Source organism: Bos indicus x Bos taurus, chromosome 23, assembly GCF_003369695.1.
Source record: "Bos indicus x Bos taurus breed Angus x Brahman F1 hybrid chromosome 23, Bos_hybrid_MaternalHap_v2.0, whole genome shotgun sequence".
Lineage (NCBI taxonomy): Eukaryota > Metazoa > Chordata > Mammalia > Artiodactyla > Bovidae > Bos > Bos indicus x Bos taurus.
This window is the reverse complement of record NC_040098.1, coordinates 24,051,311-24,063,706: the sequence shown is the minus strand read 5'-3', so window position 1 is coordinate 24,063,706 and position 12,396 is coordinate 24,051,311. Positions and strand designations below refer to the sequence as shown.

Sequence of the window (12,396 nt, the reverse complement as noted above, 5' to 3'; positions counted from 1 at the left end):
CAGCCTTGGGGAACTCTCTTGTCCTGGCTGAAGATTTGGCAACTTGTAGAGTTTACAGCAGCGCAAGGAACCTGATGTCTTTCTTCCCAGTGCTTTATTTTTTAAGGAGGAAGAAAAGAGTCACAGGTCAACATAACCAGAGTTTTGCATTTGGAATGAAGGTGGGACATCTCTAAGGGGATCCAGATGACAATGATGAGATTTCAAAGAAGGAAAGGATGCCAGGGTCAAGGATGCCAAGCCATTGACAGTGTTCCTCCCCAGTGTCGCTAGCTGAAGTTCCTCATGGTACCTGCATTGCATGTCAGCTCTGATTGAAATCATGCAATATTCATTCTAGATCCAGCACTCCAGTTAGGGGCATCTCTGCTGCCATGGCCAAAGTCCTCATGCCCAGCTCTCTTTTCCAAAGAGTACATCTCTTTTCCATTCATAGTGTGCAGAGGCAATAATACTTCCACCGGACTTACTATTTTAAAAATCAAAATTTGGAAATAGAGATTCCTATTTCCAGTGAGGCTTCAAACTCAGATGGGTAGCTATAGTAACAGCATAAGAAATCACCTACTCAAGGTCACTTGTCTAGGACATGGCTATCATAAAAGGGATAACTTTGCCACAGCTGTATTGAAAAGTCAGCCAAAGACGGTATGTGGGGCAAAACCAGCACAAAATACAGAGAGGCAGATCCTCCAGCTGCCAGATTTTGTCAGATCCTATGAAGCTAAAAACAGCGCGGGGAGGGAGCTGCGCCTCTCCTGGTGTGGCCGGGGACGGTGTCGGGGCGGCAAAGAAGTAAAACGTTGGCCATCTAGTGAACCATGCCACTTTAGGGGAGTAGTTCTGGGCCTCAGTCTGCCCATCTGAAAAGTGGGATGCTCTCACCTGCTCTATTTAACTTAAGGAGGTAAATAGGCAAAACGGAGGCACACGCCCTCAGTATCCTGGGTTTAGGCCACTCAACCCCACCATTGTGCTGAGCAGCCGTCGCGGCGCTGGGTGCAAGCGGTGGAGCGCGACAAGACTCCGCCCACTTTGTGCGCGGCTACGGAATCGGAAAGCCAGGCGCCGCTGCCTGGGCGCGCTTTTTCTTCTCCTCCCAGGCAATTAAGGCCGAGGAAACAGCCCGAGCCCTCTCCCAGGAACTGCGGCTCCCCTGGAGCCCCTAAAGCTGCCTCTAGGCTACTCACCCCCACAGGGTGCCTTCCCGTCTCGGAACAGAGCGGGTGATGGCTAGAGGCCCCACGCGCTCTGCAGGTGCGATCAATACTTCCCGGCGGGCTTCCGGGCGCGGGCCCGTGCGCGCAGCCTCTCCAAAGCCGCAGCGCCGCCCCAATCGCCGCCGCCTCGGTGTTGACATAATTAGACCAAATCTTGAGAGCAAAATAAATGTTCTGTTCGCCTTACAGCCAAACAGATGTTTACAATTCAAATGAAAGAAATACAAACGGCAGGGATTTTTTTTTCTCTCTCTCTCTCCTTCTTCATCTCCAGTGATCGCTCGTTTTTTCTGACACATTAAAAAATGTGTAAGCGATTACAGGAGTTTCCTGTCCCTGTTTGTTCTTCGGCTGCATTTCTGCGAGGTGCGCGTGTAAATGGGGTGAGGTGGGATCGTTCTCGGCTGCTTCCTCTCTAGCTTCTCGACCTTCTCCATCCCAAACCCCCCAAGAATCCCCTTCCTCCACGCAAAGCGGATGTTAATTGTAATCAAACACCAAAGGGATAGGGGCTTAACTGCAATTAAATAGGCCTCGAGATGCTGTATCTGCAGCGAGTTGCAGTGTTTAGGAGAAGGTTATGTAGTAACAGGTATTACTGGATTACCAGGTCTGAGTGCGCTTCTCCGGGTGCGGATTCCACGCAGAACAAAAGAAAGGGAAGTCTGCATAGAGAGACTACTGTCTTAAGGTGGCGATGGATGTTTAATGGTGTGTGTTAGCGGAGCGGGGGGGAGCAGGGGGTGAAATTAATCCCCATTCCCTAGCGCAGAGAGTGCTTGGGCTTTTGGTGATGTTCAAAGCAATAACGAAATTCAGAGAGGCGGCGGTAGGCTATGGAAAGTAGTCCCCCTTCCCCGTAAAATAGATTTCCCACAAACCAGGCCTCTAGATCCTCTCCTACATGAATTTTAAACTTCTTAAAGGAGACTGAATTCTGGATCTGCAGCATCTGAATTTGGGTAATGCAAGACGGGTAAGGCTCCTGGTGTGTTTCTGACAATATTTTCACAATGGATGAGCCACAGAAATGAGTTTTGGCGGTTTAAGAGCGATTCCCTGGGCTCTGAGGAAAGAAGAGGAATAAGGCTTCTCACCCCGCTTCAATCTTACTCCTTTCAAGACCTGCTGAAAGAGCCAAAAGGCTCTCTCTAAATCCAGCTCCAAAACTCAGGACCCTCACGAAAACCGAAAAAGCAGAAGAAAGTTCATCTTCCTGCCCAAGCCGCCTGTGGGCAGCCATGAAGGCAGCAGACAGGAAGAGCGATCAGGCCCATCCACTGTTATTGGCAGACTGGGCGACTGATGCTAAGCTCCATTTCACGGAAGCTTTTTTTTTTTTTTAATTAAATCAGATCTGACAATGTTTGTACCGCAGCGTAAATGCCTCCGCTGGCGTGCCAGTCACCTCTAAGCGATCTGACAAACTCCAACTCTCTTAAAACGTGCAGAGTTCAGATCATATTAATTCCCCAAAAATGTTTTGATTCAAAGTAGTTTGTATTTTGTGTAGCCACGGGCAATCCGGTAAGCGCTCCTGCCTGCCCGTGGCCGGGTCCGCTCCCTCTCCGCGTGGCCCAGAGGCTATGGCGGTATTTAAGCTTCTGAAATTAGCCTGGGGCTGCAAGGCAGAGTGATCACAAAGCGAAACAAGGGCGCTTCCCCTCTACACTTTTTTCATTTTTTTCTTTCTTCCTTTTTTTTTTTTTTTTTTTTTTGAGTTTGCCATCCCGATTTCACACACAAAAAAGACCAGGGCCAAAATGTCACTTTTTCACCCAAATATGGAACAGCTATGTCTTCTCTTCTAATCTCCATTCTCTTCTGAAAGCCAGGAGCCCCTACCCAATTGAACCCCTATCCCTGCGATTTCAATCTGGATACACTCATTATTAGCTTCATCATCATCATCGTCGTCATCAACATTGTTCTCCCTCTATTAAATTCTCAGAGCCAGAAATGAAAGGGACCAGCATCTGACAAAAGGGAGGGGGCCATGAGGGAGCCTCAGAAGATTCATGGGGAAAAGAAGAGTGGGTTTTCCTTTCTTTCTTTCTTTTTTTTAATGATTAAAAACACAGACGACTCCTGTAAATAGAAGCCTCATTTCTTCAAGAGATGCCTTTTGAAACCCACTATCTGAATATTCAACGAAGGCAAAGCTCCACTCTGTACGTACAACATTAATATGATCTCTGCAGAATTTGCTACTCAGAAATATTAACATATCAAAGCCGATGCCGGAGGCGAGAGAAGCTATCGATACGCGAGCACAGGGTAAAGTAAAGATTATTGGTTCTGATGGTTGGAGTGGCGGAGCTGCGGGCAAAATCGTGCACACCATTAACCGAGAGTGAGCGCGCGGGGAGCTGCACCTCCGAGGCGGTGGCAAATATTTTATCTAGGTGGTAATTACCTCGCCGCTGCCCCTCTTCCGCTTTCTTTGGCTATAGGGCTTCATTATAGGCAAAAACAATGTAACTGGTACTTACCAAAGTGAGTCAAGGAAATGGTATTTTGTTCTTTGCAAACAGAAGTGGCTAAATTTAAAGAACTGAGATACCCCTACCCCCAACAAGCGCACACACACAACACTGTAAACAGGACAGCTTCTCCCTGGTGAATTTGTGTAGGGCATTAAGGGATCTTTTTTTCTAGAAGAGCATCCGGGGGTCTTGAGAAGTTAAAGAGAATCTCTATTTTTTTTTTTTTTCTCCCATTGCATATTTTAGAAATCATTAGAAATTTAAGTTTATCCAAGAGCTCAGCAGGAGAGAAACAATGGCAAAAAGTGGTGCTTTTCAAATCATGTTTCATATGGTGAGTCACCTGCAAAGCATGAATTAGACGAGAAACAGACTTCTCCATCTGAGCTACATTGCACAGTGTGGTCATATAGCAAAGCGCTTGAGTTAAAGTCCTCCCAATTCTTGATGAACAAAGGTGGCTTGAGCTATGGATATTAGAATGCTGTGTGCTGCCATGACAATAGAGACAACAAACTTCCTTAACTGTTCTTGAAAAACGAGTCCTAAGATGAAGGACCTGGGCCAGCGGCAGGAGAAACACCACCTTTTAATGCAAGACTTCCTTGCTATCCATTTGTAAATTGTCATGAACATTGATCGTTTCAGAGTAAACAGACACACAGAGACACACTCCCTGGTCTCTGAGGCACAACTAAGTTAATTGGTCTTTTTTTAAGACACGTGGAAATAGAATAGACTCAGCAGCTAAATTTTGAATTCCTTCGCATGGAGGGGGATGGATCAGGTTTAGCCAAACAATAGAGATGTAAACCCCAAGTTACCTCCCATTTTTGCTTGGAGCCCTGCTGTTATTCTAAAAGATCAATATTTGGTTTAAAATACATTCAGCTGTGATTTTTAGGTGAATGACACCGAATTCTACAAGAGCAATCAAACATCACCTAAGGAAAACCATTTCTGTGGCTCTGAGAGGATAGGAACGCAGTTCCCTTCTTGTGGTGACTGGAGAGCGTTGGCCTTTCTTGAATAGCTGGTGAAGTCTATTCCGTAGATCTCTTCAAAAATTCAACTCATTGCACAGCAGCCTGTGCAGACTTTCCAGCTCCCCGCCTGGGTCTCAAATAATTCTAACCCCCTGTCAGCTATTGTATGATCTGATGCAATTTCCAAGCATTTGAAAAGGTGATCTTGGAGCAAGCGCGGAACTGAACGCAAAAACGCAGTAGCCGAGTCGGGCTCTGCGAGGAGCCGGCTCCGGGCGCTAATTAGTGGCGCTGTCCTTCAGCACCACCGACATCTTCGTGCGCCCTGACTGCTTGGCGTCACCTTTAGTGTGGCCGCCTCAACACACTTGTCACCTGGTCCCTCTTTCACTGTGTGTTTTAACCCCCTCGCTCCAACAATATGTATATTTTATTTCAATTTTCACTAGTCTAGGGCTATTTCATGTCTTTTCAATATGGATGAGTATTGGCCTAGCTGACAAGCTTAAATCTGGCTCATTTTTAAAAAATCTTCGTGGAACAACGCTAGCAGTGCGGGGGAGGAGGGGGGGGTACTTTCAAATCTCCATAGGGTGAAACAACAGATTTAAATAGCCATTTTCCATGTAATGGAAATCCCAAATATCCACTCTGACAATAGTTTCTCAAAGGAAAACATTCTGTTTTCTTCCCACCTCAATTTAAATGGATGTTTCACACTGGACACTGGGTTGTAAAACCTGCAGTTTAAACATGAAAGAAACCAATGCTTCCTATCCATGCAATCCTTTCTTTGGAAAAGCACTGTAGTCTTTCAATAAGCTTTGAAAGGGATGGAGAGGGACTGAAGAACATTTATTTGGTGCCACCAGGAGTGACTCAGTTTTTAGTCGTTCAGTTACTAGAGACAACTGTGGCCCTGGAGCTGGAATTAGTCCTGGTGAATAGGCCATGTCTTATTAATTCGTATGAAGTTGGGATAACAGCTGGTCCCCCTTGCCTTGTGTGCTCCTCGGGTTACTCAGCTTGCTAGGAAAATAAGCCTCAGAAGCTCTGAGTACAGTGAAGTGAGGAAGCCAGTGAAATTGGCATTGCCTTGAGGCTCATAAAATGTCATAGTTCAAAACCTTTTGTCAAAATGGAACATTTGAGATGCAGCCCTCTTCAGTGTCTGGGCCGAAATCAACAGCTCTCCATTCTTGCCTTGCCCCCACCTTCCCATTCCATGGGTAACTCTGGGTTCAGATGTTTTCCTCAACAGATGGGAACAAGAAAGCTTTATCCAGTACAGTTAACACCACCTCCTCTTCTCACCCTCCCTTAAAGAAAGAAATGTTCTGGACACTTAGAAAAATAAGGGCAGCTACAATATTGGTGTTTCATTAGTTTTCCCTGAAGCCCAATGAATTTAGCCTTTCATAGAATCCTTCAAAGCCTCAAGCTAACACCAACACTTCAAACACCCAGGCTGTGGCTGGCACATTTAGGGCTAAAAGAGACCAGAAATTCTGCTCGAGGATGTGATGATGGGGGAAGGGTTTGTGAGAAAGATTTTTTTTTTCTTCTTTTTTCTTTTCTCTTTTGCCTCTAACTTTGATTCTGTCACTGTTTCATTGAGGAAGAGCAAATCTCTTCTATCACTCTCTTTTGGGAACAGGCTAGTTCAAGCCTCAGTGGAGTAAGGGAAGCTTTTTAATGTGGGTATGCCTGTGTGGGACAGGCGTAATTGACCAAGAGTCATTGTTTTCTTTATCATCAGGTGGGGATCTGATGTTTAAAAGCGCTGCTGGACTTTGAAAACAAAGTAACAGATGAGAGAAGAATGTTTAGTTTCATTATGTTGTTACTTACCCCTTCTTATCACACCACCTTGGCCATTGAGAACAAGCCCACATTGGGCTTCCACAGAGCCCTTAATGAAAGAAAAAGAAATACAATCACTCATATGGATACTAACAGATACATGAGTTAAGTCTTTCAATCTGCCCCAACTCTGAACCCCATATCCTCATTACCCCATAGTAGACATTTAAAAGCAACCATTGAGCTGAAGCAACTTTGGCAGCACACACTATTGTAAGGGGGAAAAAATTGCCAGAAAAACCACAATCTAAAAGTTGTATAAATCTTAAGGTATGCATTTTACAGCACCATACAATATTACACTTCAAAGCACCTGAGTGCCTTTTATCTTGGCATAAGAGAATGAGAAGCCCTTTAAGTCTCCATCAAGGCACATAGCATACATATAGACAGTTTCCACAGCACTTTCTGCATGGAGCAAATTACACTGGAAGTGTCAAGTCTGGCACTGCAGGTTTCTTGGGAGCTCAGAGGAGCTATTTCAAGTGCAGGATTCAAGGTATCTTATGAAGGTACTGTTTTACCCCAGATGTAGAAATATCCTATCATGCTACCCAAAATGTGTCTTATGGAGGGAACACCTTCAGAGTCACTCACTGTATATCTTCAAGCTCCTAGTGGATTGAGGGATCATTTTAGCTGGGAAGAAGGAAAAGGCCTGCTGATTTTTGATTAAGAAAAATAAAAATTTCTGTCTCTCTCTCTCTTTTTTTTCCTGAGTCGAAATGTGTTAAAGGCTCATTTTCCTTTACAAACAAACGAGGTATTGGACTTGAAAGAGGCCTTGAAGGGTGTTAACCTACCCAACAGCCCGTGAAGAGTTAAGTAAATGCGGAGAGAGTCGGTGCATAATAAAAACCCACTTTACAAAACAACCTTTACAGCCCTGGCTCCCTTTTGCTTCCCCATTTTCACCATATTGAGGCAGGCCTGTAAGACCCCCCTTTTCAACTTACTCATGAGCTCTTTCTTATTTTAACTGTTCTGCCTTAAAGTGATTATCAAATCAATATGAAAAAAAAAAACTTAGAGACTGAGCATAAATTAAAGCGGTGATGGGAAAAGGTGTGACAGTTTCCTTTGTTGGCCATAGCAAATCTTTTTAGGGGACTCAAAGATGGAACTGAAGCCACAAGACTGTTTGCATCTGTTAGGCAGACTTAGACCGCCCTCCAAACCATTGGACTTTCACTTAAAATTCTGTGCAGGGAAAAGTATATTTACATTTGTTGCATTGGAAATGAGGCATATGCTGATGAATGTTTTAAAAAGGAAGAAATAAAAGGAGAGAGACGGGTTTCTCCCACACATCCCCTCCCCATTTCTCTTTTAAAAGTAGCTATGACTGTTTTTCTTTTTCATTTTGACAACTAAGTCCAGGAGGAGTGGAAGAAAATAACTTGCCAGAATTACAACTTTCTCCATATATCCCTATCTTTGTCAAAAATGTATATACACACTTCTATAGACATAGATACATAAATATATCATATACCTCTGTTCTCCATTTCTGCTATTATCTTGGAGTATGTCTCTCTGTATGAATTTTCCCTCAGTGTGAGCAATAAATGGGAAAAGGTAGGTTAAGAATGTTAAAAAAAAAAAAAAAAAAACATAACAAACAGGATGAAAATAAAGGTTTACAAAATATCTGAAATGGAGATGGTAGAGGCCCAGAAGCTCTCCAAGGGAGGAAACCGCTTTTCCTCCTGGGCTCTGGCGCACCGTTAAGATGTTTATTTTCTTAGAAGAAACGAATCTTGGTCTCTTCACTTAACAAACTTTCCCCCCTCATAAGTAAAACATGTTGTTTGGTCGGATGACATTGCATAAATGACCAGTTGAATGGCACTAAGTCGAAAATTGGATAAACTACGGTGTTCTTTTGCACGGGATTCGCTCTTTGTCTGGTGCTTGCAAATGTTCTAATCCCCTCTTTTGAAAAATACCCGGCTTTGTGCCTAGCACAGAAAAAAAATTTGTACAGATACAAAAAAATCAGCAGCAGACGCGGCTATTAAAAGAAGTAAATAGGTTTTAGTTGAGCTAAGCATTGAATGGCAGATTTTTTTCCTCTTGAGACATAAGGAGATCCTTGTGAAAAATGTAAAAATGCCCTGAGCGTATAAAATTATTTCGTGAATGTAAATGTAGAAAGTCAAGGTTTATGGAGCCAAATCTTTTTTCTTGTGCACCGATCTTGTGGCTTGGGCTCTTTGTTGGGACTGTAAGGGCTTTCACTTTAATTTTAAAGTAATCCCTTGCTCAGAGGTAAGTGAGGGGGAAAGATTTTCTGTGCGCAACGAGGGATCTCTTCTGTCTCCAAATCCTGCTCCTCCAGAATCTCCTTTTTCGCTTTGGGGACCTTAGAGAAAGTAGCCAGCTTTGTGCAGACTCACAGGCAAAGCTGTAATTTCAGCCAAAAGAAGTTACAAATTTGTGTCTTCTGGGTCTGTTTGGGACATGTGTAGACTTGGAAATATGGCTGTGACAGTGTATCTACATAATTATAAATTCTATTGTTGGCAAACAATGTGCAAAAATACATAAAGAGAGAAAGTACATCATCTGATTGAGTCATGGCCTTCACTGTAATGTGAATTCCTTCCTTCCTTCCTCTTTCTTTTCCCCTCTTTTCCTCTCTACCTATCTTTTCTTCTTTCTTCCTCCCTTCTTATTCATCTTCTCTCCCCCCACCCCCTTCCTTATTTCATTTCCTTCTCTTTAAGGAGTTGCATCTTATGTAAAAGTTAATGGCTTGAAGAGACGGGAGAAAAAAAATAATAAAGTTGTGAATCGTCCAGCGGGTGACGAGAGTGGGCACTCCTCAGGCAGCGAGAATTGGGTTCAAGCTTGCACCCGGGTCAAACGCACCGTGCAGAGGCTTTTATTGGGGTTCATTTTTGAGGATTTCATTTGGGATCTTTCACTTTTCACAGCAATCTAGAATACTGGTGAAACTTTCGCTGGAGCTCAGGGCTTCCCCCCCATCCCGCCCCGCAAAGTTTTGGAGCAAACCAGCTCCCCTACTTCACAGTAAGCTCCCCACAAGCTCAGTCTGGGACAAATGCCTGAAATACTCGGGTAGACCCAGCAAAGCGCCGAGACTGAGGGTGCGATTGGTCATCAACTTATCGGGTCTTACTCTGAGTCCAGTTGGCTCAACCCCAGCCTCCTTGATCTCCCCCACCCCATCCCCTCAGGGACAGAAATGCGGATTCACAAAAGACCTTGGTGCAGACCGACGGGAAGTAGGGGCCCCGCAGCTAGCCGGACTCCCGAGCGTCCAGGTGAAATGCCTGCTCCAATGAGACGGACAGAATGGCACACGCCTCCTCTAATTGTTTTGATAACTTTCCATAAGTGGTGTGTGTATGTGTGTGTGTGAGAGAGAGAGAGAGAGAGGAAGAGAGAGAGGAGACGGCTTACAGCCGGAGTATTAATGGTGCGGGAGGGGGAGGGAGAGGAGGGGAGGGCGCAGACAAATTCGCCGCATGCTTATTTACCTGCAAGTCGTCGGCTCCCGCGGCGGCCAGCCCCAGGCTGGGCCCTGGCAGGAGTCTTTGATCTGGGTGCATTCCATACTGAGAGCCATGGCTCATGAGGGACAGGTCGTGACGGCGGTAGGCATCGAGGCAGCCCAGCTCCCGCCTCTGCTCGTCCAGGCAGGACGACTTGAGCGCCCGCGCATTGTGCAGGTTAATAAAGTCGGTGGGCTCCCCGTGGTGGATCTGCTGGTAGTACTGCTGCGAGTGGTGGAGCGAGTTCAGAGAGTAGGCGTCGGGAGTGACGGCCGGGTGGCTGTGCTGAAACTCGTAATGGAAGGACTGGTGGTGGAGCGGGGTGTACTGGTGGTTAGTGGAGAAGTAGGGGGACGCAAACTCGGTGCCGGTGGTGGAGTAAGTTAGAGGGGAGGAGGAGGAATAGGCGACAGTGGAATTGGCTACGGACTCCAGACAGCCAAGCTGCATCAAACGGTAGCTGTTTGATCCGTCGTGACGTATCTGGAAGGAAGAGGGGGAAAGGGGAGAGCAGAAAAACTTGAGGTTTGTCATTTTGCAACCGAGGCGCAGCTCTCCCGGAGCCCGGGAGCTTTCTCTGGCTCTCCGAGCGGCGCGAGCGCGCAGGGTTCGGGCCGAGCCGCAGCCCGGCTCCGCGCCTTTGCCAGGGAGCGGCTGCGAGCAGGCGGACTGGGGGTGGGCGGCCTCGTCCTCACAGTCGAGAGCGCGGAAGAAAAAAAAAAAATCCCCCACCCTATATAGGTGCGGGTGACACACACACACACACATACACACGCGCGCGCACACACGCGCACACACACACACACACTCAGCCCCTGCCCGACTTGCACAGGGAGCTGGGCTCCGGGAGCCAGGTTTGCCATTGACTCCGGGGCTGCCCGGAGCAGAACCAGCGAGTCCACAGGAGCCTCGGAGCCACACCAACCCGCTCCCAACAGCGAGATGGCTCGGCGGTCCCTGCCGGGATGGTCTGCCAGAGCTTCTCAAAATCATTATCTATGTATTTTTTTTTTTTTAATCCAGTCTGTGCAAATCGTCCAACTTGCTCATTTCTTAACCATTTGGGGCAAGGAATCCGACGCCCCCCACCCCCTGTTCTGCTTTACTTTCTAGAATAAGCCCATTCCAAACGAGGTGCGTGTTCCCCACCCCCCTTGGCCACCTACCCGCCCCCCCTCATCAATCTCTTTACTTTGCGTTTCTGAGTATCTTTTCTCCATCTCTATCTCTTTCTCCTCACCCCTCCTCCCTTTCTTTATTATTAGGATTATGTTTTTCCCCCTCATTATGGCAAATGTTTCTTAACGTGGCAGAGAGTTGCCCTTCCTGGCGACAGATGTCATAACGAACTTTCCTCCCTTTCCTTCCTTAACTTCCCCCCGAAAGCCAGATTATAATTAAACGTAACGGTCCGATATAGATTAGAGACAGGGAAAGCTGCCACCGCCGCCGCCACCACCGCCGCCACACACACGCGCGCTCAAAAAAAAAAAAAAAAAGTAATAATACCTCGGCATCGTGGACTAGTCCCGGAAAGGTAGTTGACATGTTGGGTTTCTCCGAAAGCTTACGATGCAATTTCCCCCTCCAAAAAAAGAATCAGGAAAAAAATCCAAACTTCTTGTATTTTCCAATTTTTTAAGGAAAAAAAAAATGTTCTATAGATAGAGATCTAAATTGTAATGGCTTTGCCCGGATCAGATAGCTCCTTGCCTCGTACTCACTTAAAAACCTGTAGGAACAAAATTTTCCCTCTGCACAAAAGCAGCTCCCTGGAACAGATTTTGTACTTGCTGAGTATTTCTTTGGCTGATGTCGTAGGTCCCTTGGTAATATAGAAGTTTTGAAAATTAAGCATCAGCACTGAGAACTGGGAGGACAATAGGCAGAAGAGATTTATCCCAGGAGACAAGGAATAAATATTGTATCTTCGCCTAATAAGGAACTGGAGGTTCTTTCAACATTTTTATCCATTTTTTCCAACCTTTATCATGCTTTTCTATACCGACTGAGGTGGGGACTCATCTCTGCAGAGAGCATTTGCACACATTTTATTGTGAAGATAAAGATCTAGCCCTGCTGTGTGTATATTAGAGATAGAAATATATATTAATTAAAGCTTCCTTTTCCAAGTAAGTGTTCATTCCTATTGGTTCCACTTCCTGGTTGCTGAAAGCTGCTTTTTTTCCAACAAGCACCCAAATCAATTTCACCCAGATTGGGGTATCTGCCTTTGCCCAAGTGGGAACAATACTCCTCTGTCCACATTTACATGAATTTGGGTTCTTTTCCCTTTTTTTGAAAGGCAACACCTGGCAGT

General features: G+C 45.7%; 1 protein-coding gene across 1 annotated transcript in view; it reads right to left on the bottom strand.

The window, feature by feature from the left end:
- Positions 1-12,134, bottom strand: part of TFAP2D (transcription factor AP-2 delta) — a 62,022-nt gene extending 49,888 nt beyond the window's left edge. The window contains exons 1-3 of the mRNA XM_027525088.1: positions 11,586-12,134; positions 10,062-10,559; positions 6,544-6,604 (exon numbers count right to left, since the gene is read on the bottom strand). Of these exons, the coding sequence (XP_027380889.1) occupies positions 6,544-6,604; positions 10,062-10,559; positions 11,586-11,624 (598 nt within the window). The 5' untranslated portion in view covers positions 11,625-12,134. The remainder of the gene's footprint in view (positions 1-6,543; positions 6,605-10,061; positions 10,560-11,585) is intronic.
- Between the last annotated feature and the right edge of the window lie 262 nt (positions 12,135-12,396).